At 38.8% G+C, this 27,830-nt stretch overlaps 1 protein-coding gene across 1 annotated transcript in view; it reads right to left on the reverse strand.

The window, feature by feature from the left end:
* Window positions 1-27,830, reverse strand: part of LOC136884542 (leucine-rich repeat and WD repeat-containing protein 1) — a 112,719-nt gene that overhangs the window by 47,448 nt on the left and 37,441 nt on the right. Inside the window, exon 4 of the mRNA XM_067156793.2 lies at window positions 15,735-15,960. Coding sequence (XP_067012894.1) covers window positions 15,735-15,960 — 226 coding nt within the window. The remainder of the gene's footprint in view (window positions 1-15,734; window positions 15,961-27,830) is intronic.

A 27,830-nucleotide genomic window follows, 5' to 3' on the forward strand; every position in this document is an offset into this window, starting at 1 on the left:
GACACTCTAATGTGCATACATACAGACAGACAGGCAGACAGACAGACAGAAATTACGGAAAATTAAAAAGTGCATTTCCTTGTTACTGTGGACATGACTGATTCAGAAATAAAATCCTTTTTAAATTCTCGTACAGACAAAACTCTTATTTTATATAATATTGTGCCATTTCACTGTTCCCAAGCAGGTCTAATTGGAACAAAAATGGAATTTGAGCCATGGAAACGTCATTGGTACAGCGTCAGAATATTCCTACATGTCAAAGGAGTACTGTTTTCGTCAAGTACTTGATGAGAAGGAGCATAGAAGATGGTGGTAAAGAAAAACACAAGAAGATTGTTAAAATTTATTATTGGAATATAACATTCGATTCGCACTAAAAGCACAGAAGGAGGACCTCATCCAGAACTACTCGAGAGGAAGAACAATATCGTCTAGACAAAGTTTAAGACATTAGATAAGGGTTACTGTCTACGAACTATTTTCCGAGATATCGGTGCTGAATAATATTTCACTTCGGAAATTGAAACTGTCCCTACAGAGTAAAAAGACTTCCGTACTACTACGTCATGATATCTTTATAAAACGACGTGTTAGCCGGTATAATTGACTTTGAGAGGTGATAGCAGTGATATCAGCATAGCGAAAGAGAGAAGAAAAACGTTTACTACCAGAGCTCAATTGAAATATTACAAGTCTTAGAATAACCCAACAAGCGGTATTCCCATATGATATATAGATTATAGGAGGCTATATGCCTTTGCTGACGGGACCTAGTGTTTACAGTGCACTATGTCTTCTGGCATGGGCTAGAGCAATTTTGTTACTTTCATTGATCTGTCTCTGTCTTATCCTTGGCTTTGACAAAATGAAAGTGACTGAGGTATGAGCGATGCTAGTAATGCCATTCTTTATGCAGCCAGTCCCTGCTATGAATGTTGTGAAAATATTGCTCATAGGGTCGGTTGGTGCATGCATTTCAGTGGGCTTGGCAGACTGATATGTAATAGCAACTTCTGGCTGTGAGGAAAGCAATGGGAAACTACCTCACTCCTCATTTCCCTAGTACGCCTCTTCAGTGATGCCTAGACCATCTATGACAGCTCATGGCGGAACTGTTGAGGATCCAACCAGCCTTCGGGCTGATGACTAAACATACATACAGGAGGCTATATGTGTAAGATGACGAAATTAACCATGCTGATGTATTGTTCTGTTTGGATTGCGCAAGAGATCAAGAACATCATGCACTAAGGAAGAGGAGGCACAGCTACCTAGATTATGGCGACAAGAGATGACGGATCCAACCCATGATGACCGGTAACCGACCGAGACTGCCCCAGGAGTTCCCAAATAGATGAGGGAAATGCAGTGAACCGAGCCTGCATGTCTAATCACCGAGACGTGATGACGAGGGAATACAGAGCAAGATAAGTCATTAGAGTTATTATTGTAAATGAAATTCATTTCTTTTGAAAGTGCTATCTTAATTAATATCGTAGGAGTAATAACATATGAGAAGACGACTTCTATAAATAGGTTAGAGGTTGGTAGGTAATCATCAGACATAGCCGTCAAATCCATGTATAGGAGGCAGTTAACCAGTGATAATTAGGTATTCCGTTCGTAATGCTGTCAATATTAAGTGAAAAGAGATTAAGTTTCTCCTTTAGGTGAATGATATGCGACGTTGTGGTAGTCACTAGGTTTGTAGAAGAACATGTGACATGAAACTGAATGGAAATGAGATCGTATATAAGATTTTGAGGGCTTAATAGTAAAATGTGGTGATATTTATGAATTTATTCAAGACTGAGAATACAACGGAATAATCAGGCAAATGGTCAATGATGGCATAATAATATACGTCAGGTTGAAATGAATTGATGTGTTTAAGGTAATGTAGAATGTTATATGAGATGAATAATGTGAAGTGATGGTTTTATATGCGAGTAATGGTAAGAGATTGTGATGAATAATGTTGGTCATATTTATTGTTTCATCGCAAGTGAAGTTTTAGTTTATGTTAGCGATGATATTGTTTCAATTTGCGTATTTTTGAGATGATGAATGATTACAATCTGTTTTCAATCGACCGCTGATACAGTAGAAGTCCGTTATAGCAAGAATTCATAACAGCGAAAAAAATTACTCGCCATAACGGATTGTTGTTATATCCGATTTTTGTATAAAAGTCGGAAAACCCTTCATGCACTTTAAAATCGGTATGAAGCGGTAATCAGTTTGTTAAAACTTGCGTTTCCGCAGATGATATCCACACTACGGCTTACTTGTTTGTTATTTTTCGTAATCCGATACTATGTGATAGTGTATGTTTAATTTCATTCTGAAAAAATATATAGTTCCGTATTTCTCCGAATCCAAGATGAACTCCACTTTTCCCTTCAAAATATTTAAAAATCAGGCTCAGAAAGAAGTTTGTAAAATCGTACAGGCCTACGCATTTTTAGACTATTTTTAGACGCCGAACATTGACTTTTGTCACGCCAATTTCATTCTTTTTTGCGGCTGCACAATTATTCTTTATTTCCGCGGGTTTAAGGACCATTAACTTAACATTGGCATCATAATACCGAAGAGAACTCGTTGAAAATTTTCCGGCAATACCTATTCCATGCGTCTCTACAATACAACGATCCATCTTGCTGTCTATAAAACTGTTACTTTTACGCAGCGTCAGATATAACCGGCTACCGCTACACTGACGTCTCGCTTGTCGGGTGCAGCCAAACTCGATAGCTAGCGATGTATAGGCCTAATCGCGAACGTTAAAAGTCAACGAACGAGTTTATTATGCCACGGTATGGCCAGCCGCCCTTGCGTTTTTCGTGCACATACCTCACAATTTTATCATCGACTTCTTTAAAGCGTCCTTGTTGTAGACCACTGAATGCATTTTTTGTACAGTACGCATTTTTTTAGCTCTTTGTCTTCACGCTAACGCCAAATATTGGCTTTAGTTAGGACTATGCCGTATTTTCTTGCGGCTGCACAATTATTCTACATTTCCGAGTGTTTAAAAAATATTAACTTAAAATTGGCATCATAATATCGACTAGAACCCGTTGAAAATTTCCCGGCAGTACCTTTTCCACGTATCTTTACAAGACGACTATCCATCACGAAAATATTCCTGCTATCTATAAACCTTAATTTTACTAAGCGTCAAGTACAATAGACGCGTTATGACTCTGCCACTGAGTAGCCATGGCTTTTCTAAGAATTCGAAGGGTCACATGTTTTGATGCCATTCTGCAGATTTGAAAAACACACAGGCACTGTACACTGTACAACCGGTAGCGATGTGTAGTAAAGGAGTGGTCGTCAATGAGTTCTGTGCGCGTGTGAAAAGAAGCAGCGTGGTTACCGCGGTAAACTTACTGTTAGGCCGCGAATGCAACAACCCTAGAGTTTTCGCATGAGATTCTGAGAAAAAAAGTCTTGGATTCGGAGAAATACGGTATCACTCCCGAGATTTCTGTGGCAAACACCTCAGCTTTCTTCTTCAAACAGCGTCACCTAACCTAACCGTATATGTAGCCTATCATGAAAACATATTTGAAACGCATGTAGAGAAATAACCTCCTCGCGAAAAATTTACGTGTAAATAGCCGTAACTAGACGAGAGAAGATATGAAATATCCTCTGAAATCAGTGATGCACTCTGCCATATCTTGAGGTGTATGACATTCTTACGTAATTTCCGTATATAACATTAAAATTAAGATATCGTTTATTCAGTCTTTATTTTTACAAGTTAACAACTGCTATCGGCCACATTATTTATGCATTTATTACGAAAACGTGTTATCCTCTTTCATTTCGAATTTTCTTTAGAGAACAGCAGTCGATGGGTATTATTAATCAACTCCAACATCGCCTTTGAATGTCAACGAGAGAGCTCGCAAATGCACAAAGTGAGAAAACTATACTGTACCGAAGATGATTGATCGCATTTTGTTGCAAACGTTTCAGTTTTCTTATTCAAACAGTGTCACGTATCCTAACTTATACCGTACTGTACATATGATGAAAACACACTTAAAGCGCCGGTAGAGAAATTATACCTTTCTCACTATAAATTTTCATAATAGCCTTTCCGTAATTTAACCAGACGCGACAAAATACAAACTAACCTATGAAATCAATTAAGCACGCGCGCGTGAAACCAAATCATCGCGATCCGCTGCCGTTGCCGTGCCGAGTTTAAAATTTAGACCTAGAATTCAGATTCAAGACCCAGTTAAGCCTAAATCAGCGAAGATAGCTGTGTTTGGTGATAGCCAAGGAAGGGGAATTGCGGGAGTGATTAACAACGAGAATATAGCAGCAACCGGAGAAATATATCCAGGAGCTTCTATCAGCAGTGTTGTGGAAAATGTAGAAGCAGCAACTAGGAACTTCGGGAGTGGCGATGCAGTGCTTATCATCGGTGGGACGAACGACGTAGCTCACGACGACGCCAAGAATGTAAGATCACAACTTAAACATACACTAGGGAAGCTGACCCACACTAACGTTTTTGTAGTGAACGTGCCCCACAGGCATGATTTGAGTAGAGACTCGTGTGTGAACATTGAAGTGGACAAGGTCAATACAGATATTGTTAAAATTTGTAAAACTGGGCGAGTTGGCCCTGCGCGTAGAGGCGCGCGGCTGTGAGCTTGCATCTGGGAGATAGTAGGTTCGAATCCCACTATCGGCAGCCCTGAAGATGGTTTTCCGTGGTTTCCCATTTTCACACCAGGCAAATGCTGGGGCTGTACCTTAATTAAGGCCACGGCCGCTTCCTTCCAACTCCTAGGCCTTGACTATCCCATCGTCGCCATAAGACCTATCTGTGCCGGTGCGACGTAAAGCCCCTAGCAAAAAAAAATAAATTTGTAAACATTTTCGGAATACTCAGGCTATTGAATGCAGCAGTTTTGAGAGATACTGTTATACAAAACATGGCCTCCATCTAAACAATTCAGGTAAACGAAAGATATCAAATATTGTTCTAGATTTTATTAATCTTAAGATATGTACAGTAAAACAGGCAACTCCCTTGAGTTATAATACTGACCAGGAAAACTAGTAGAAAGAGCCAGCTGTACTTAAGCTGGCTCAGTCAACTAGAAAAAGAAACTCAGAATAGTAAGGAATTTCAAGTTACCCAATTGCAACAGTCAAGTTTTAGGGAGGAAGGGGGTCTGAGATTGCTCTTGGTAAACTGTCAAAGTGTAGTAAATAAACAATTAAAATTCGGTACATTGATGGAATCTTATGAGACTGATGTGGTGATAGGAGTGGAATCGTGGTTGAAAGAAGGGGTGGGTAATAGAGAAGTATTTCCAGAAGGGTACACAGTCTATCGTAGAGACCGAGGAGATAAAAAGGGAGGGGAGGGGTGTTTATTCTGGTGAAGGAAACTTACTTTTCACATGAATGGTTTACCGATGAAAGGGATGAAATATTAGGGATAAAATTAGTTTGTGATAATATGAAGGAGGTGGGAATTATAGGAACATACAGGCCTGGAATAGAGGAAAGAGACATGGAAATCTTTGAGAAAATAATAGATTATACTCGTAAAAACAATAATAATGATATGGTAATAATTGGGGGAGATCTAAATTTGCCTGAAGTTGAATGGAATAGAGCTGCAAGTGAAGCCAATGAACAGAAACTGGCAAATAGGTTAATTTGGGAGGGAGGATTTACACAAGTAGTACAAGAACCGACTCGTCTCAATAACTTACTAGATGTATTCTTGGTTAAACCATGGGAAATTGTTGATAAAACTGAGGTAATTGAAGGAATAGGTGAACATTAGGCTGTAATAATGGATGTAGGACTTGTACCAAACAGGCTTAATAAGAGGGTCACACAAGACAAGAAATTGTACAGAAAAACTAAAGTTGATGAATTTGGGACTTACCTTAAATCACAATTCAGTTGTTGGATAAGTGAAGGGAGTAACATGGATACACTTTGGGCTAAATTTAAAGGAATCATTTGAGAAGGAGAGAAGAGATTTGTACCTGTTAAGAAGGGTAAAATGACCTCAGACCCTGTTTATTATACAAGGGAAATAAGAAAATTAAAAAGAAAATGTAGAATAGTAAACAGGAAAATCAAAGAGGGTAGGGAGAGTAGAGAAACTAGAAAACAGCTAATGAGGGAACTGAATAGAGTGAAAAAGGAAGCAAAAGAGAATTATATGAATGGCATACTTCAAGAGGGTAATAACCACAAAGGGAAATGGAAAAAGCTGTATTCATATATCAGGAATCAAAAAAGAAAAGGAATCCAAATTCCTATAATGGTGGAAGAAGGGGGTGAACACTATTTAACAGATACTGAGAAAGCAAACCTATTTAGTAGGAAATTTAGAGATTCAGTAGATGATTGTCAAGAGTTGGAAACCGAAACAGAAGATAGAGAGGGAGAGAGACAGAGGGAAACAAGAAGCTTCTCATTCACAAACGAAGATATTTTCAGAGAAATCCAACTGCTTCAGCATGGAAAAGCAGCAGGAAGTGATCAAATTACTGGGGAAGTATTAAAGACAATGGGGTGGTACATAGTGCCTTATTTAAAATTTCTCTTTGACTATGTCATAAATAATAGTGTAATACCAAAGGAATGGAAGGAATCTATAATAATACCAATTTATAAAGGAAAGGGTGATAAAAGGAAACCAGAGAACTACAGACCAATCAGCCTGACCAGTAGAGTTTGTAAAATACTGGAGAGTTTAATATTAAAGTACATCAGAGGGATATGTGATGATAAAAATTGGTTCATGAGGAGCCAGTATGGATTTAGAAAGAAATTTTCTTGTGAGGCACAACTGGTGGGATTTCAGCAAGACATATCAGATCAGTTGGATTCAGGAGGTCAGTTAGATTGCATAGCCATAGATCTTTCCAAAGCCTTTGATAGAGTGGAACATGGAGTATTATTAAAGAAATTGGAGGGAATAGGATTGGACGTAAGGGTTACACGTTGGATAAAAACTTTTCTAAATTCAAGGGTTCAGAAAGTCAAAGTAGGAAATAATGTATCTCAGGAAGAGAAAGTTTGGAAGGGAATTGCACAGGGTTTTGATTTGTTTTGCTTTGATGTTTTAGACGCAATGTATGTCTCGGAGCTTAAATGTAAATAAAAATGTTAATTAAAGTCAGGAAGGACTAGAGTAAAGTACTAAGGGGGGCTCAAAGCGTATGGAAACATGCCGTCACATTTTCTGGGATTTATTGCATGATGTGTGAATGAGAGTGTGTGAGGGTGGAATTTGGATCCACAAATTTTGATAGTGCCATCTTCACAACTATTTGAATATCAAGATGAGAGTAAATTAGTCATTGATTCAAGAGTTCCTTGAACCCAGTTTCGTATCCAGAGTTTGAATAGTCAGAATTGGTTTTTCTGTAAAATTTATTATTATTATTAATAATACGAGTTTCTCGAGTTGTAAGATTGAGACATGTCAGTAACTTTCAGATGTTCAGACATGATCGATTGTCTATGTGGCAATTTCCTAGTTTCAGATTATGATATTTATTACAGAGTTGGCCACTTTATTATTCAATTTAGCTTTACGAGTGCAAGTGCTTTAATTTGTGACCAGCGCGGTCGTATTTCTTTTCATGCGAGCGAATGTTAGACGACATAATTTCATATACTTATTCAGTTTTGGCAACTTTGGGACAAGTTATATGGCTTAGTATGATTATGAGTAAGAGGACACGTTCCTCATTTGAAAGGCTTGCATCTTCATGTTTTTGTGACTTGCCTCGGGTAGACTGTTGAGCAGCATATGTAAAAGGGTTGGACCCTGTGAGTTTGGCATTTGCTGCTTTATTTTATGAGTCATTCCGCCGCGTGTTGGCGAGGGTGATATGTGCGTCTACCGAGAGGAGTTTATTTTAACGGCCTATGCTTCGTGATGATTTCATTGGTTTTGGTCCATGTCACTACGTGTTGCAGTAGACAAGATTTTTATATCGCGACGTTTCATTTGGTTTTCCTTTTGTGATATAACCGCGCTGAGAAACATTTGTGTCATGTGATTTATTTCAGGAACCAATGTTGAATTATGTGTTGAAAGTTAAAGCCTCCTCTGTTATTTTTTATGAATTTGTGTCATGAAATTTATTTCAAGAATCCACGATTTGCGCGTGTCATTATAAAGTCCACCAGTTGATTGATTTTGTGTCAAGTAATTTGTTTCAGGAACCTACGCTGAATAGGATGTGTTGCTTGAAGTTTAAAATTATGTTTCCTTATATTTTCCATCGAGGCTTAGAGTGAATGACAGTTGCGTGAATGTTGCATGCTTTCTTGGTGAGCCCTGGAAAATATGGCATCGTGTTTTTGTTTCTTTGATTGTGTATATTTGCCATTATTGTGTGTGGTTCCACTCCACAGTGTTTTGTTGCGCTCATGATTCGAGGTGTATATTTTTTTGGGTAGGATGTTTTACAACTCAGCATGTTATATTTTGTACAGTTAGATTAGTTTTTGTCTCCCTTTTTGCACATTAAATCATGGCCTTTCTTAAGGTTAGGGATCCCCACTGCAATGTCAAGTATGCAGGAAAGGGAAATGTACTCATCTACGGTTGAAGGTATTAACAAATATAAAGCCAGGTACATGGTGCGAGCACGCAAGTCAATGTGTTAAAATTAAATTTTTTTTTTGTTATTTTCCTTTACGTCACACTGACACCGATAGGTCTTATGGCGGTGATGGGACAGGAAAGGCCTAGAAATGAGAAGGAAGTGTCCGTGGCCTTAATTATCGTACAGCCCCAGCATTTGCCTGGTGTGAAAATGGGAAAGCACGGATAACCATCTTCAAGGCTGCCGCCAGTGGGATTCTAACCCACTATCTCCCGGATGCGAGCTCATAGCTGCGCGCCCCTAACCGCACGGCCAACTCGCCCATTTAAAATTAATTAAACTTCAAAATTTGATTTGATTTATGTTAAGTATGTGTGTCGGCATACATTGTACATTTTTTTTTATATTTTTGTATCTCAAAATGGACTGTATCAAGCTGAAAGAAAAATTCTGAGTCATGTAAAAATTTGGATCATTTGAGACTTTTGCTATTTTTTAATATATTTTTGTTTATTTAAAAAAAAAAACAGATTTTCCTCGAAAACTGACGTCATGCTTCACCTTGCTTTATTTGTAGCTATCAGTTGACCTCACCGTGTCCATATTAGTTATATGTTCCCCATCAAAATCAGGGGGGTATGTATTTTTAGGGCATTTTTCTATCATAGTTCGAACTGAGCACCCCTGGGAGCGGCTGACCAGTCTGGGGCAAATTAGCTTGATGGTAGAAACAGGGGATTATAAGGGGCGCAGCCAACGCGTGGCTTTTGTTTTGCTTCTCACACCTCTTCGGTATTTTGGACACGGTGGTTATACGAATTGCTTGCCCAATGTATGAGGTTATTGTGTTTTGTATTTCGATTAAGTCGAAGTATCCATTTTTATCGGATGCAAACGACGCGAGGAACGTGGTACTTAATTAAAGTTAAATTAGGTTTGAAAGTGGAATCCACGATATCCAAAATATGGATAAGCAAAAGGTGAAAGTAAAATGTAAATTCATATAAGCAAAGTAAATAAAACCATTTTACCTTTACCATTTTTTTTTTTTTTTTTTTGCTAGTTGCTTTACGTCGCACCGACACAGATAGGTCTTATGGCGACGATGGGACAGGGAAGGGCTAGGAGTGGGAAGGAAGTGGCCGTGGCCTTAATCAAGGTACAGCCCCAGCATTTGCCTGGTGTGAAAATGGGAAACCACGGAAAACCATTTTCAGGGCTGCCGACAGTGGGGTTCGAACCTACTATCTCCCGAATACTGGATACTGGCCGCACTTAAGCGACTGCAGCTATCGAGCTCGGTACCTTTACCATACGGAAGGCTATGCCTAGTATGAGTGTTTTTAAGTCTTATTAGAGCGAGGCTACAATGTCAAAATTTGACAATAGGATGGTCGACATGACACGGTAAATTCAGACCGGTTATATGTCCCAAAGCGTGTTGAAGCATATAAAGTATGTGAGGTAACCGAATAGCAGAGTAGAGATTTGATATTTTCACCCACCAGGGTAAGTTTTTATTTGCTCCAAGTATATTTTGAAGTAAGAAAACCTGTCGGGAGGTATTCCTTTTCATTTTTGTTCAAGTTAGGCTGTAGAATTAAGGGCATGACGCATGGCGCCCGAGATAGAAGTGACCAGATTATTATTGTTATTATTATTATTATTATTTTCAAGAGACGTCAAGATTTGAGGAAATTTTTTTTTATAACAGTGAGATAGAGTTCATCGTTTTCTTTATATTCAGCTCTGCTAAAACCTATGCGGCACAGGTTATTTATTTTTCCAAATTGTATGCGATTATCGTTAAGTGAGCTGAATATTTTACGTGAGGGCACTAGCTATTTGTTGACTCTTTCGACTGAATGACTAGGTCTCTATGTCTCAAGGACAGCCATTCCCATATGTCTCTATACAAGTGTTTAATAGTGGCTACATTAGAGGAGGTTAGCAAGTTGTTGGAGGAGAACAACAGGAAGATAAGTGAAAACATTAGGCAGGCACAGGAAAAGACTGATGAGAATATTAGGCAAGCACAGGAAAAGACAGACGAAAACAATAGGCAGGTACGAGAAAACATAAAACAGGTGAAAGAAAATATTAGGCAGGCACAAGAAGGAATTAAAGAGGAGAATAGGCATGCATAAGAGAAACTGTTAGAACAGATATGAACCTTGAAACTAGAGCGTAACGCCGGTAGGAACGAGCTAACCCAACAGCTTGCGCAAGGTCAAGTGTACAGGAAAGGGAAATGTACTCATGTACAGTTGAAGGTGTTAACAAATATAAAGCCAGGTGTGTAATGCGAGCTCGCAAGCCAATATGTTAAAATGAATTAACTTCAAGATTTGATTTGATATGTTAAGTATGTGTTGGCATACATTGTACATTTTTTATATATTTATGATCCTCAAGATGGACTGTATCAAGCTGAAAGAAAAATTCTGACTCATGTAAAAATTTGGATCATTTGATATTTGCTATTTTTTAAAATATTTTTCTTGTTTACTTTAATAAACAGATTTTCCTCCAAAACTGACGTCATGCTTCGCCTTGCTTTATTTGTAGCTGTTAGCTGACCTCACCATGTCCATATAATTATATGTTCCCCATCAAAATCCAGGGTGTATGTATTTATAGGGCATTTTTTTATCATAGTTCAAACTGAGCACTGCTGGGAGCGGCTGACTAGTCTGGGGCAAATTACCCTGATGGTAGAAACGGGGACAGTGTACCCTTGAAAATATGTCAACTGGAGTGTCATCTCTTGCTCACTGTTTTTACTAACATTACGAGGCATAAACCCCCTGATGTCCAGACCCGCAGAAATACTGCTTAGCAAAATAACATTTGATTAAATGAGCCATCGCATAGAAAATACGAGTTTGGCAATTTTCGGGAAAGCACGATCCCTAAAATCTACGAGCTTGGCAATTTTCGGGAAAGCACGATCCTAAAATCTACGAACATGGTAGCAAGAGTGTTAAAAGTTATTACTTATTTCAAGGTCCACATTATCAATACAACTCAAAATCTAGAATATTTACTATACGTCAAATACATAAATACATATAAGTACATGTTTCGAGAGTTAATATTATCTTCTTCAGCTTACAGATTAAAACCACATCCTTGAAAAAGACCTTATATAAAGCTTTTTATGTCCTCACAAAAAACTGGTTAAAAACAATACAATAACATTTAAGTTCAAACATGAATATCATTTAAGATATGTCCAATATCCTGTAAAAAGTGTGTATGAAAATCCACAGTCTGTTTCCAGTCATTCGACCGGGTCAGGAATGGAATGACTGAAGCCCCCATCTAGTGACAAAGATGGGAATTGTGCCAGCTGCTGAAGCCTGTCGCACTCCTCCGGGGCAATGATTAATGAATGACCGATGAAATGTTATTGGAGAGTATTGCTGGAATGAAATATGACAGGGAAAACCGGAGTACTTGGAGAGAAACCTGTCCCGCCTCCGCTTTGTCCAGCACAAATCTCACGTGGAGTGACCACGGTATCCAGCGGTGAGAGGCCGGCGCGCTGCCGCCTGAACCACGGACTGGTTAACAATTATCTAATGTTGTTGTGGTGGGGCATTTCTATGCCCTTCATGGGTTTCAAGTTGTTATACTTAATAAAGTTAAAACAGTACGGGTCTGCTTAAACCAAATCAATTATCTCGACGTATCCAACGGAAATGATTCTACAGTGGAACCTCGATTATCCGTCCCCGGAAACTACAGTTTCCTGGACTATTCATTCAACTTGTGTGATCCCGCATGCATCCTAATTAAATCACGTTGTATAAATCCCGCATTATCCATTCCTCGAAGAAACTATTTCCCGGATCAACCGTCCAGAAATTTCAGTCTCATCAACGCTAAATGCTCGATGAAGAGTATTTCAAGAAACTGTATCTCATGAAAGGACTTCTACGGCATACTTATAGATCTTGGCGTTAATGCCCCATCATTGCGATAATTAGACTGGAAAAACGAACGGCGGTGAACTTTCATAATGGATCATCTTAGCACTGCATTTTGATCCTTGGAAATCATAAAGCAGAGAGTGGCCACAACAACTGGAAGGAGTCGCAGTTCATTTGAACAGCTCTACTTGAAGAAGGAAATGGTCATACTTGTAATATGTCCACATTATGTCCAGGGTTCAATGTTTATATTTTTACTTTTTTTTACTGCATCGCCGAACAGGTTTATCGCCACTTCCCTCAGGGCAATGTATAGTCACTGGGCTTTCTTAACACAAATCTAGTGAAATGAAATGGCATATGGCCATTAGTGCTGGGAGTGTGCAAGGACAAGTTCAGTTCGCCAGATGCAAGTCTTTTCATCTGACGCCCGCAGGCGACCCGCGCGTCGTGATGAGGACAAAATGATGATGAAGACAACAACACATACACCCAGTCCCTATGCCAGCAAAATTAAGCAATTATGGTTAAAATTCCCGACCCTGCCGGGAATCGAACCCGGGACCCCTGTGACCAAAGGCCAGCATGGAGCCGGACACAAATCTAGTACTTTAATATTTTTGTATACAATTATGTTTTTGAGACCAGAACAGATGTTGCACCTTACATAAAAAAAGCCATGAGAGGTCTTGGGATTGCCTATTATTGTTTTGGTCTTAATATAAGACTGGGAATTGTATGTTTTTGTGTTAAAATGTCATAAAAACCAGTCGTTTTATTTGTGCACGTTACATTTAAAAAGTTTGTATCATTTCCCACAAGTACTGACTTGTGCAGTGAGCGCGCTTTCCAGCTGAGCTCAAGGACACTAATAACTGTAATTTCTGAAGATTTGATTATATTTTTTCTTTTTCCAATTTGATTGTGATTAGTGACAGGCCTAATTTACCCGGCAGGAGATTTCAGAAACTGACTACAAACAGTACACCGGTAACCAAATTACAATGGAAGATTAAGAAAGGAAGGAATTTTGCCATCATGTTGGGCGCTTTTGTATCTAATGTGCTTTATTTTATTAGATTAGAGAATTAAAAACTATTTGTGGTCGATTGTTGTTTAGCTTGGCGTTATTAGATTTTCTGAAGAGTTTGGCTGATAATAATAATAATAATAATAATAATAATAATAATAATAATAATAATAATAATAATAATAATCGTATGGCCTCAGCTACCGTGTGCAGACATTTCGATTTGACGCCATCTGACTGTCTGCTCGTCAATTTCGACGTTCCGTTTTACTCTAGGTCCGCTAGATGGCAGACAGAGTAAACCGGATCTCTCTTGGGCTTCTATGGCTGAGATTGAATTAATTTTGTCGGGTAAATACCAAATGTATCACCAGAGATCTTTTACATGCCGACATCGTACAACATGGAGTGCCGAATGGACTTTTTTCCGCCCTTCAAAAATCCGAAATCAAAAATCAAAGTTACTGAACTGAAAGAAGTATCAAGGAAAACTGACTAAGTCTGCCCAGTAAAACTGAATATCTTGTAATGAATATAACATTAGCCAACGGCCGTAACCATGTTGAAACACCGGATCCCGTTAGATCTCCGAAGTTAAGCAACATTGGGCATGGTCAAGATCTGGATGGGTTGCCACGCACTGTTGGTGGGGGGTAAGGGAATGGAGTAGTGGAAAGGAACTGGCCACCCTACCGCACGTAAACTCCAGCTCAGGCACACCTCTGCGGAGGTTCAGACCTTCCTTCGGGCAGAATCCACCCTTACCCTTACCTTAATATAACATTAGTACAATTTACGAAGTTCTTAGTTTCTTATGAATATAACATATCGAGATTTTTAACTCACGTACCGGTATTTAATGTTTGAAGCCAGTCCCGCGGTCTAACTTGCCTGGCTCTCACCCAGAGGGCCGGGTTGGATTCCCGGCTAGATCAGGCATTTTTACCTGGATATGAGGGCTGGTTCCAGGTGCACTCAGCCTACTTTATTACCTTTAACTGAGGAGCATTTAATGGTGAGATGGCGACCCCGGTCTGGAAAGCCAGGAATAACGGCTGAGAGGATTCGTCACACTGATCTTGTAATCTGCAGGGCTTCGGGCTGAGCAGCAGTCACTTGGCAGACAAGGGCCCATTGGGGCTGTAGTTTGGTTTGGTTTAGGAGTGTTTGTAAGATTATAATTATACACATTTCATTTTTGTGATGTTTAGCCAAATTGTTGATGGTTTTCATTCATTCCCAGATTTTCTGTGCTCATGTGTTGTGCGTTTTTTTTTTTTTTTTTTTTCTTTTTCTTTCTTCATTGTCCCTCCATAAATGGAGAATCGAGGTTCCACTGTATTCCTATTTGAAGATGAAGCCTGCCAGGTTAAATTGAACATTGTATTGGATGCAAAGGCCTACAGGTGTGCTAGCTTACTCGATCAAATATGGCTTATTCTTTTCTTCCTTTTCTTTCCTTCTCCTTTTTCTTCTTTAGGAAAGGCTGTGGAAAATGAAAGAAAACTAACAGTACCCGAGGGCTTATTTGGTTCTTCTTCTTCTCCTCCTCCTCCTCCTTGTCTTTTAAGAAAAGTAATGGAAAAGAACAATGGCTGAGGGCTTACTGAATCAAATATGACCTATTAGTTTTCCTCCTTCTTCTTCATCTTATTCTCCTTTAGGAAAAAGACAGGAAAAAAACAGTTAATGAGGGCTTACTCGATCAAATATGGCTCCTTATTGTTCTATTCTTCTCCTTCTTTATTCTTTAGGAAAAGAAGTGGAGAAAGAAAGAAAGAAAGAAGGAAAGAAGAGTTGTCGAGGGCTAACTCTATCAAATAAGGCTTCTTTTCTTCTTCTCATTATTATTACACTACCTTATTCGTTGCAGATAGGCAATTTCAGACTTGTGGCATTTTGGAACAGTCCTGCTGAAGCCATTTTGACTACAATCTACAACACCAATGCTGCATACTAGAAAGTTGGTGGATTCCTATCAGTGTCAGTAAACATGGCAGCTGAGTGCATATGGGTTAAATGCACAACACTAATCTCAGGAGAGAGAGTTCTAAGAACAATGGTATCAAGAAAAAAGAAAGAAAGTTACATGAAATTAGGGTTCACAAGAGTTAGCAAAAAAAAAAAGTATCAACATACTTGTCTGACGTGTTCTTGAGTTTCTTAAGCTCCTTGCTTCCGACTTTCCACCCAGCCAGCCCTTCACTACAGGCAGCCAGTAACATCCCAGTCTCTATGGAGAAGGCCAGACTTATCACCTCAGACTTGTGAGACAACATGTACAATTGAGAAGACTTGGGACTGTAGTCTGGAGGTAGCGGGGTGCCTATGTCCAGAACAACGATATCACCCTCACTGTTAGCACCTGGAACACACACACATATCTGTCAAAGTAAACTCCAAGAAACAAAAGTTTTTCCTAATTATGCATTCTAGCTGAGGGTAACTGTACAAGGAGATGAATGCCCAAATTATTAATTTTTGAAAAATTATGTTTTTCAGTAATAAGTCGTATTACAGTAGAAATGATGATACTCAAACCATATTTTTCAAGGGTGGAATCTCAAGTTCCAGAAATACAGGGTGTTACATAAATATAATGATATATGCCCATGTTGTCAAAACTCTTGCAGTTTATTCAGGATGGTGATAATAACTGTGCCATTTTCATGTTTGATGTTATATACTTATATTGATAATATTATACTATGATAAGTAATTAACAAGTATTTTGAGCCCTTTGAGTCTTTGATCATATGCTCATATGAATGAGTCATGTGAATGCTCCAGAGGTGCCAACCTTTGATGTGGATTATCAGTAATCGCCCTTCGCCCCCGAGAAAAATTTCGAGTCAAATTCAAAGCATGCTCCTCCCTTCTTGATAATGACACCCATTTTGCCCTTCCCTCTAGCAATCTACCCGAAAGTATATCATATTACACAACAACATTTGCACACAACCTGTTAGTTATGTGATAAAACATTCCTTGTAGCTTGTTTCTCATGCAACAGCAGCTTTTCAGAGTAGGTTTTCTTGAAGCATCCTTCCCACTCTGATGGCATTTTTGTCTTCTGAACCATAAGCAATTCCAGTGCAGATGTGCTTAACCTTTAGAATACCAGAGAGCGCAAAAGCGTTCCTCGGCGAGCGAGCGAAAATTGCCGGGAACGCAATAGCGCTCCTTACGCAAGCAGTTTTGTATTTGCTTGTAGTTCTTAGTTTCCGGACATATAGCAGCACAATGAAGGTGATCTAGACTCTTCGGAACCTGTAGTTTCTAAATCTACAACAACTATCGCGCCAATCGCTTTATTTACGGAGATATGATTTTATCAATGCGACCTATATTCCGTACACCGTAAAAGTTTGTGAGTAGGAACATGGCCGCCTCTGCCGCGCGCGATGTGTTCGAGAATGATGACGATTTAGCTGAATATATTAACAGACTCTATGCCAATGACGACTATATTGAGTCTGATGAAGATGTAACTAACTATATCACGGTCATGTAATAATGATGTTGGTGATGTTATTTCAGAGACAGGAAGTGAGTGTAGCGATGACATTCCACAGTATAATAAACCTCGTGGTATTGTCATTAGTGAAAGTGACAGTGATGCTGATTCGGAAAGTGACGGAAATGAAGACAGTGTAGGCCGTGATGCAGGCAGTAATGACAACAGTGCCTACATGCGTAACACAGTGTTCAGTGAAGATTCAGTTGGAAATGACACACGGTTCGATCCCTCCCCGCTGTATCTCGAAACATCCGGTCATAAAATATTTTTTAAATTAGAAACTTTAGTGCCTAGGTTATTGAAATTTTGCAAATAGTGAACAAGAGCACGCATCTGCAGACAATAATATTTTTCAGTGCATAATTTTAATTTTGATTTGTGTTTCTTTATCTCAATTATGACTTTTCAATTTTCATTTTTATAATTGTTAAACTAATAATTTTTTAGTTCTTATAGTGTTAATATAACATAGCTTGTGAATTTAAAAACATGTAAAGAACCTCCTTTTCTATGATAAGTTAAAATGTCGGAGGCATACCTTCAATAAGAAAGTTATAATGAATTTACTGAAACATTGCAATTTCTTAAAGATAAGCCTGGTATTCTTCGCATACACCACCTACAAGCGACTGGTACTTAAAGGGTTAATGTAGGCCTCACTTCTTTCTCAATCTTTCTGTCAACTGTCAGTGCACTTAACACAGCAAATACAACATTACTGAAGGATTTATGGTGGAGAAGAACAGCGCTTGAGCTCCTTCATTCACAATGAATTTTACAACGCTTATGGGTAGCAAAAGGAAATCACAATCGAATAAGTATCATTGTCAACTCACAAGCATTGAAATGAGGACGATTTAGGAGAAATGTTCAATCCTTTCGAGCCTTTTTCCTTTTTCTTTTTTCCCGTTGAAAATTATTTTTCATGATAATGTCAGCTTTCCGTAATAATTTCCCCTTTGACCGTAATTCCGTAATCGTGAGGTGAAATCCGTACTAATTACGGACAATCCGTAATAGTTGGCACCACTGATGCTCGAACAGTTACTTGTTGTGAAACGACAATAAGCATGGTATGGACAGTTCAACAATTCATTTACATCTTGTACGAGAAACGTGTCCATCCACCTTTGTTCTTGGATACGAACGTGGATCCCTCACGGAAATTTTACTCCAGGCACTGGTTTTCGTTTTTGAACAACACACGGTGCAAGCTTTCCACCATCACCTGTTAGAGCAAGCATTGTCAAAGTGAATAGCACAGCAGTACATCATTCTTTTTTGCTTCCGGTAGCGTGTACGATAATACTCAATGATCTTTCTTATCAACTGTTCGACTTTGTGGCATTCGGAAACTGATTGGTGTCTGATCTGTGGTTCCTATTTGTGTGAGCAAATATTCCTTCACTTTACAATTCTCAATCACAAAGCAATGAAAATCAATTACTTTTCGGTTGAAATCATTCGGCATTATGTGGCAAAATGGTGTTCTTCGTCGAAGAGAATTTTCATTTGTCTGCATACAATTAATCATCAAGCCTTGGATAGCCTTCAAATCCAAGACACTGATTCCATGTGCAACAGCTATTTCTTGTTCTTTAAAATACAGCATTTCGTGAGAAACGGCATATCCAACGCTGCATAACGAAATCACATATTTAAGCAGATCCTCCCCTACTTTCGCAAACTTGCAGCTTTTTTGTCTGCGATATGCTTTGCAAGACATGTTGGTCGCTTGACGTGCATTTGTCTGTTACGTGGTAGCACATGTTGCATTCAGACAATGAATACTTACGGCCCACTGCCCTATTCATGTATGTTTCAACGTAGGCGATTACCGCGAGTTTATATGATGCAGTATTAGTCGAATACCATAAACCTGTTCAATGAGTCCGGGAATACACTTATCTCAGCACCATCGTTAATGATCAAAGGGATAATTCGACTGAAGTGAAGTTAACCAATAAAGAGAGGAATAAAGAACTAACTTTCATTCGACAACAAGCCCTCCTAAACGGCTTTAATTTAAAAATGATCAACGGGCTAATCACCAAACGCAAATATAAACAGCAAACGAGTTTAACTATACAAACAGAACGAACCAAAAAATATGTGAGGTACACTTTTAATAATCCGAACATTTATGCAATCACTAACTTGTTTAGGAAGCACAACACTGAGATAGCGTTTTCAACAAACAACAATACTAGACACCGGTTCTTTAATCATAACAAAGTCAATGAGAATAGTGAAGGAAAGTTTCAAAATTCAGGAATTTACAAGTTAACATGTAAACAGTGTCAGGCCACATATGTCGGGCAATCCGGACGCAACTTCGCAATAAGATACCAAGAACCCGTTAATGCAGAAAAACACAGGAGGTTTTCAGCAATGGGCGAACATATGAAAGAGACAGGCCACAAATTTACAAATATCAATCAGGATCTCGCCATCATCAAAAGACTAAACAAAGGAAGACTAATGAATAATTTGGGAAGTATACATATATTTCTGGATAAGTTGTTTAATAAGGAAAAAAATTTAAATGAAACGAACGAACAAAGAAACCCCTTGTTTGAACACATATTGAGATACATGGAGTTATTAGAAGGCAATCGAACCTGCCCAGCGAAAGTAGGAAGCAATCACAAAGCAGCTACGTCACAAATAGAAGCCAACTCCCTGCACATGACAACAAATGACAACACGCCGTCACTTCCCCTTCCCCCTCCAAACCAAGCCTGCAAAACGTCCTCGCCACACAGCTACTACACAAGGTCGAGGACGGCGGAGACAAATACAAGCACGTAAATATCGGAACAAGAACGAATTGGACAGGGGTAAGTTTAAATAAGTTTTTCACAGTATAAATAATTCCTTTAGAAAACACATTTCCAGGTATTCTCAATTAACAAACACGTTTTCTCTACCGGTTACAGGTAGTTCACCAAACTTCCTGACTTAATGATTCCAAATAAAATTTGTACAACGAATAATTGGATAGGGGTAAGTTTTTAATCTTTACAGTTTCATTTTTTTAAATGCAAATAATTTCTTTAGACAACATACCCTCAAACAATTTTTAATTAATAGTTACATTTTCCTGCCGGTTACAGATCGTACTCCAAACTATCCAACTAAATGAAAACTGAACAATTCGACCAACAATCTACATAATCTTCTCCACCGAACAGTAAGAAAGGTCTAGAAAAAGAAAGAACACTATACCATCAAGACAAGTGTGCAAGAGCATTAACGGAAAACTGTCGAACTTAATAATGAACCAGTGCAAGTGACAACGAATGAAATCAAAGATGTTTTAGTTTAGAATAGTTTTTAATTTGTATAATTTTAATCTTAACTAACAAACACAACCCCCCCATCCATCCTCCCGCACCACTTAAACGTCCCTTACTAACCCATTTTAATTTTAATTATGAAATGTTTTATGCTTCTTCACCTAAGCCTTAAGCGAAACGGCTGATGATGATTGCTAAGCAATCGAAACATGTTCTGTAAGTTTTTAATGGCATAAATTTAGCCAAAGGCTAAATAAAAAAAAAAAAATCGATCAGGTGGAACCTTTTACTTAATTGTTATCTTGATTACAATATCGATATGGAATGAAGTGGATAGTATGTAATAATATGCGGGGATGTAGTGTTCATTAGAATAAGAGGTGTAGTAACCTGTTTTCAGATACATAGCTCATTCTCAGTCTATATCAATGCTGAAAAACATGCTAGTTTATATTAGACTTCCATGTTGAGGTTTATGTTACTGTGTGCGACATATTGAAATCAATGAAAGTGGGTTGTGGGTGCTCCCCTCTTCATACTTGCGTTCCCTCAGGTAAATTTAAAAAATCTGAGAAAGAAGAAAATGAAGATAGGTATTAGAATAACTGATAGAGAGTGCCTGTTTAATAGGTTGTGTACATGATGTGTGTGCTTGTTACTTACATGTGAGCTGGATATGTCCTTGAGCATGGTTAGGAGCATGCTGCACATTGTTGCGTGCACGTCTTGTGGCTGTCGTAGCATTAAGAAAGAGAGGTGGTGGGGAGGGGGAAGCAGCTTGTGGAGTGGATGGTGTGGAGTGGAGTGTGTCTTTTGGGGTGTGTGTGGATTTGTGTTTGCTGATTTTTTTTAAATATGTGTCTTTTAGAATGGGTATGGCTGTGTTGAAAAGAATGTTTGTTTTATCTGTTATTTCGTTTAAGTTGAAGTTAGGATTAGCGTATTGGTCCATGTTGACGTAAAAATCTTCCATTATATTGTGGCGGCCTCTAGTATTAATATATGTGTATAAACTCATATATGTTTTATAAACTCCTTGAACTTTGTTTATGTTTCGAAGACTTTTATATATTGATGTTCTGTGCTTCTAATATTATCTTTATTCTCTCTGATTATTATTCATGTTTTTACTTTCATCCCCACGATAGTTGGAGTGTTAATTAAACACATTAATACACCATCCCTGTTCTATTATTCAAGTACATAATCATCATCAATAACTACATTGGTGACCGGAGCTGATATTTCTGTGATTCCGCCTTCGGATAGTGATCGCCCCAAAAAAACAGATCGTAAACTTTATGCAGCAAACGGCACTGGTATTAATATTTATGGAGAGCGTCTCCTAGTACTCAGATTGGGCTTACGGCGCAATTTCACATGGAATTTCGTAGTTGCAGATGTGCAATCATCGATTATTGGAGCCGACTTCATTCACCATTACAACCTTATAGTAGATCTAAAGAACAGGCATATCATTGACCCATTAACGTCAGCAGAGACACCTGGCACACTGATTAAAGTTTCGGGCATAGAAACAGTTTATGTAATGCCACCAGACCAAAAACATGCTGACATTCTAAAGAAACTTCCCAACTTGCTCCATGAAAACGTCCATTTTGACATACCAGATACCTCTGTTTATCATACCATTGTCACAGAAGGACATCCTGTAGCAGCAAAGGCATGACGACTACCACCAGATAAACTCAAAGCAGCTAAAGCAGAGTTCCAACAAATGATCGATATGAAAATCTGCCAGCCGTCAAAGAGCGCCTGGGCAAGTCCCCTCCACTTAGTTCCCAAGAAAGACGGATCCTAGAGACCTTGCAGAGAGTACCGTGCTCTCAACAACATCACCAAGCCTGACAGGTATCCTATTCCTAACCTTCAAGATTTTAACAGCCAACTACATGGAAAACGAATATTTTCAAAAAGAGAACTGATCAGAGCTTATCATCACATCCCTGTACATCCGGACGATGTACCTAAGACAGCAGTGATAACTCCATTTGGTTTGTTCGAATTTTTGCACACCCCATTTGGACTCCGTAATGCAGCTCAAACTTTTCAAAGATATATTGACAGTATACTCAGAGACCTCGATTTTGTGTACTATTATACAGATGACATCCTAGTGGCATCACAAGATGAAGAAGAGCACAAGAAGCATCTTCAAATACTTTTCGAACGCCTCAGTAAGTTCAACATCAGAATCAATATGAACAAGTGCATTTTCAGTTCAACAGAAGTACCTTTCCTGGGGTATATGATAACTGAAGAAGGAATCAGACCGCTACCAGAGCGAGTACAAACCATTGTTGACTATCCGTTACCTAACACAATAAAAGAACTGCGCCGGTTTCTTGGCCTCATTAACTTTTACCGAAGAGCACTGCCAAATTCAGCCAGTAAACAAGCAGAGCTTTTGAACCTTCTCCACGGGACTAAGAAAAATGACAACAGAAAAATTAATTGGACAGAAAATCTTCGACAAGCCTTTAATGACCTAAAAAAATAGCTTGGCCGATTCAGCACTTCTATCTCATCCATCTTCAAATTTACCTCTAATTTTAATGGTAGATGCCTCAGAATTATGCTATTGGTGCATCACTGCAACAAATCAAAGACAATAATCTGCAACCATTAGCATTCTTCTCCAAGAAACTGACAAATGCAGAGAGGAATTACTCAACCAATGACAGAACTCCTCGCTGCCTACTCAGCTGTGATGCACTTTCAGTACATGCTTGAAGGACGTGATTTTCCGATTTACACCGACCACAAGCCACTCACTTTCATGTTCAAGCAACGTTCAGACAAAGCTTCTCCACGTCAGATACGACACATTAGTTTCATCGGACAGTTCACCACAAACATACGTTACACTACTGGAAAGGAGAACATCGCAGCTGATGTTTGTTCACGAATTGCTTCAATCATTATACCTCCAATTGTTACCATGGAAGAAATAGCAGAAAGCCAACAATGTGACGAAGAACTTCCACACATTAAGAATACGTCACTTGCACTTCGAACAATAATGTTGCCCAATGGTAAAGAACTCGTTTGCGACATGACTGAAGATATGATTTGCCCACATGTGCCTCAACAACTACGACAGGCAATTTTCAACTCGCTACACAATCTAGCTCACCCTGGTGTTCAAGCAACCATTAATTTAGTAAAAAAAGCACTTCATTTGGCCATCACTAAGAAAGGACGTAAAGACCTGGACATCAGCATGTATTCCTTGCCAACGAAGTAAAGTCTAGAGACACACTAACAGTGCAGTGGGACATTACCTCCAACGGCAGCAAGATTCAGTCACATTAACGTGGACGTAGTTGGACCATTACCTCCATCACAAGGATACCGCTATTTACTAACAATTATTGATCGTTTCTCCCGATGGCCAGAAGCAGTTCCATTAACTGACATCACAGCAGAAGCAGTTTCATTTGCCATAGTCTCAACATGGATATCTCGTTTTGGCGTGCCTCATATCATAACTACTGATCAACTTTTCAAATGCCTCACAAGCACACTGGGCATTGTCCACATTAAACGACAGCATATCATCCGGCAGCAAATGGAAAAATTGAACGCTGGCACCGTCAATTAAAATCTGCTTTGAAGGCACAGATGTCTGATGATTGGGTTTCGAAGCTTCCTCTGGTCTTGTTAGGACTTTGTTCCTACATAATTCCGCAAGTCAACACCTCGCCAGTGGAAATGACTTACGGTTCAATAATTAGGTTACCAGGAGTATTTCTCAATGAACAGAAATTAGTAACTGACATCCCAACCTTCGTTTTCAAATTGAAGGAACAGTTAACGAACCTAAGACCAGTCCCAACAGAACATCACGACCACAAAAAGATCTTTGTTCACCCACGGCTGATGACGAGCAAGTTCGTTTTCGTTCGACATGATGCTGTCAGAACACCTCTTCAATCACCATATGACGGGCCATACCCAGTCCTGTCTCGGAGTGACTAACACTTCGAGGTGGAGATGCCAACAGGGAAACAAACTGTTAGCATTGACAGATTGAAACCTGCCTTCCTTCTGGCAGACCAATCATCGGACAACAAGGAGGACACATCTGGAGAAACTACTCTGGACATTCCGTCGAGTTCCATTCCAAAGACTGTCAACCTTCAGAAGAAGACAGGCAGCACTCAACCCAATACACCCACACCACGGATCACCAGATCAGGTCGAAGGGTCACCTTCCCTCGAAAATACATGGACGCTGTCACTGCGGAGGGAGTGTGTGGCGGCCTCTAGTATTAATATATGTTTTATAAACTCCTTGAACTTTGTTTGTTTCAAAGACTTTTATATATTGATGTTCTGTGCTTCTAATATTATCTTTATTCTCTCTGATTATTATTCATGTTTTTACTTTCGTCCCCACGATAGTTGGAGTGTTAATTAAACACATTAATACACCATCCCTGTTCTATTATTCAAGTACATAATCATCATCAATAACTACAATATTGAGCAATGGGCCTGCGGGGTTCATATTTAAAATTTCCATGTCATTCTTGATATTAGTGAATTTATGCTTATGTTCCTCAACATGTTGCCCTATGGATGAAAAGTTATTATATTTAGTGGCGTTGATGTGTTCGTTGTATCGAATATATGTAGCTGGCTTCACAATCGTTGCATTTTATGCGGTATACTCCTGAGCGGCTGTATTTGTTTTTCTCATTGACAGATTTAGTGTTGTGTAAAATAGAAGCATCATTACGTATAGTCCTGTAAGCTATTCTTAGATTGTGTTTCTTGAAAATATTGGTTATGGGGTGGATGTGGGTGGATGTATTGTCCTTCTATGTAAATAATGTAGACACTATGTAAAAGGATACAAACTACACTGGAGTGGAAACAAAACAGAAGCCAAAAATGGTGTAGGTCTTATATTAAGAGAGGACATTGATGTCATCAGTGAGGTAATATATGTTAATGAAAGAATTATTAAGTTGAACATCTCTCTTAACAAGAGTGTGCTGACAGTAGTCCAGGTGTATGCCCCACAGACTGGCTGTAACGAAGAGGAAAAAGAACAATTCCGAACTGATTTAGAAGAAGCTATCGAAAGAGAGGAAAATATCATAGTAATGGGAGATCTAAATGCTTAAGTTGGATCAGACAGGCTTGGATATGAAAATGTAACTAGGTCCACATGGTTATGGAGACAGGAACCCAGAAGGAGAAAGTTTTCTAGATCTATGTGTAAGGAATGGCTTGAGAATAAACAACAGTTGGTTTCAGAAGCAGCTAAGTCATAAACTAACAAGATACAGTTGGAATGGAGATACTAAAACTCTGATAGATTATTTTATATCAGACAATGAAGCAGGAAAGACCACATGTGATGTCAGAGTTAGACCAAGTGAAAGCCTGGACAGTGACCACAGACTTCTCCTCGCAACAATAAAGTACATTAAAATTTACAGACCTCAGAAATACAGGAAACCAAAAATCAAGACATGGGAGCTAAAGAAGGCAGAGAAACAAGCTGAATACACAAAAAAAGTGACCAATAAATTACCATCAGATGCATTAAAAGAAGGCAACATCGAGTGGACTAGATTCAAAGAAAGCATTGTCGGAGTTGCAGTAGAAGTTTGTGGTAAAACTAATAGCAAAATGAAGGCAAAAGAAACTCCTTGGTGGAACGATCGGGTGAAGATTGCTGTGAAAGCGAAAAATGAAGCCAGGAAAGCCAGAGACAAAGAAATGCAAAAAGGAAGTCAAAGGAATGAATCTAGAGTAAACGAACTGCAGCAGAAATACAGAGATCAGAAGCTACGAGTAAAGAAAATTGTGGCCGAAGAAAAACAGAAAGCTTGGACTGATTTCACAGATAAACTAGAGCAAGACAGCAAAGTTAATTCTAAACTACTTTACCGAACAATACAAAATATAAGAAGAGACAATGAATACATAACAGCAATAGAGGAACCAGATGGTAACATAGTCAGGGAAGAGACAGAAATAAGGAAGATCATGATATCCTATTTTGATAATTTATACAACTGTACTGGGAAAGACTCCAATGATGTAACCATGCAGGTCAGTTTAAGCTGCAATGATGAGCCTGACCAAGAGAGCCTGCCAACATGGAAGGAAGTAAAGACTGCCCTTAATAGTATGCCCAAAGAAAGATCAACAGGATTTGATGAAGTCAGTGCAGATATGATCAAAGCAACTGGTGCAATAGGAATACAGTGGCTTCCTAGAGTAATTAATGCAATATGGAAGGATAGGAAAGTCCCAGATGATTGGAAAAAGGGAATAATAATACCTCTCTTCAAACAAAGAAGCCGGAAAAAATGTAGCAATTATAGAGGGATCACTTTATTGTCTCATGGTTTGAAAATATTTGAGAAAATACTTGAAAAAAGGTTAAGGAAAATAACAGAACCACAACTACAGGAAGAACAATATGGATTCAGAGAACACCGATCAGCTACCTATCTCATATTTGCACTTAGAATACTGTTAGAAAAGCATTGGGAGAAGGGCAAAGACTTAACACTTGTGTTTTTGGATCTCGAAAAAGTATTTGATAGTGTTCCAAGGAAGACTAAATGGGAATGCTTAAGAAAGAAAAATGTACCCAAAGGTCTTATCCAGAAAGTTAAAATGCTTTATGAAGACTGCTGCAGTTGCGTACAGATAGGAAACGGTAATTCTGATTGGTTCCAAACCACTAAAGGAGTGCAACAAGGCAGTACCCTTTCACCATTACTTTTTATCACTGTCATGGATGAAGTCATGAAAGAAATTAAGCAGAAGAACAATATGGACATCAATGCATTTGCAGATGATGTAGTAATTTGGGGAAATACAAAGAAGGAAGTCCAAGAGAGGCTGAACACCTGGAATGAATATTTGAAAGCACACGGATTAACAATAAATAAATCGAAAAATGTTACTATGTCTGTCAACAGGCAGAAGAAGAAAGGAAAAATAATGCTAGAAGGTACACAGCTGGAAACAGTAGACCAATATAAATATCTTGGGTGCATCATTTCAAGTGATAATAGAATACAGCATGAGATTAACAACTGCATTCAAAAATCAGCTCAGTTTTACCATCAAGTTCGGAACCTCCTCTGGAACGAACAAGCTCCCTTAAGATCAAAGCAGATTCTATTCCAATCATACTTCACCCCCATAACAACATATGGCCTAGAAACCTGCACAACAACCCAACAAGTGGATAGCAAATTACAAGCCGCAGAAATGAAGTCCCTACGTACTATGGTACAGAAGACAAAAAGGGACAGGGTAAGGAATGAAAGAATAAGGGAGGAAGCTGGTGTGTACCCATCCCTGAATGAAAAAGTGACAAGGGCCCGTTTGAAATGGTTTGGCCATGTCAAACGATTG

This window comes from Anabrus simplex, chromosome 12, assembly GCF_040414725.1.
Source record: "Anabrus simplex isolate iqAnaSimp1 chromosome 12, ASM4041472v1, whole genome shotgun sequence".
Lineage (NCBI taxonomy): Eukaryota > Metazoa > Arthropoda > Insecta > Orthoptera > Tettigoniidae > Anabrus > Anabrus simplex.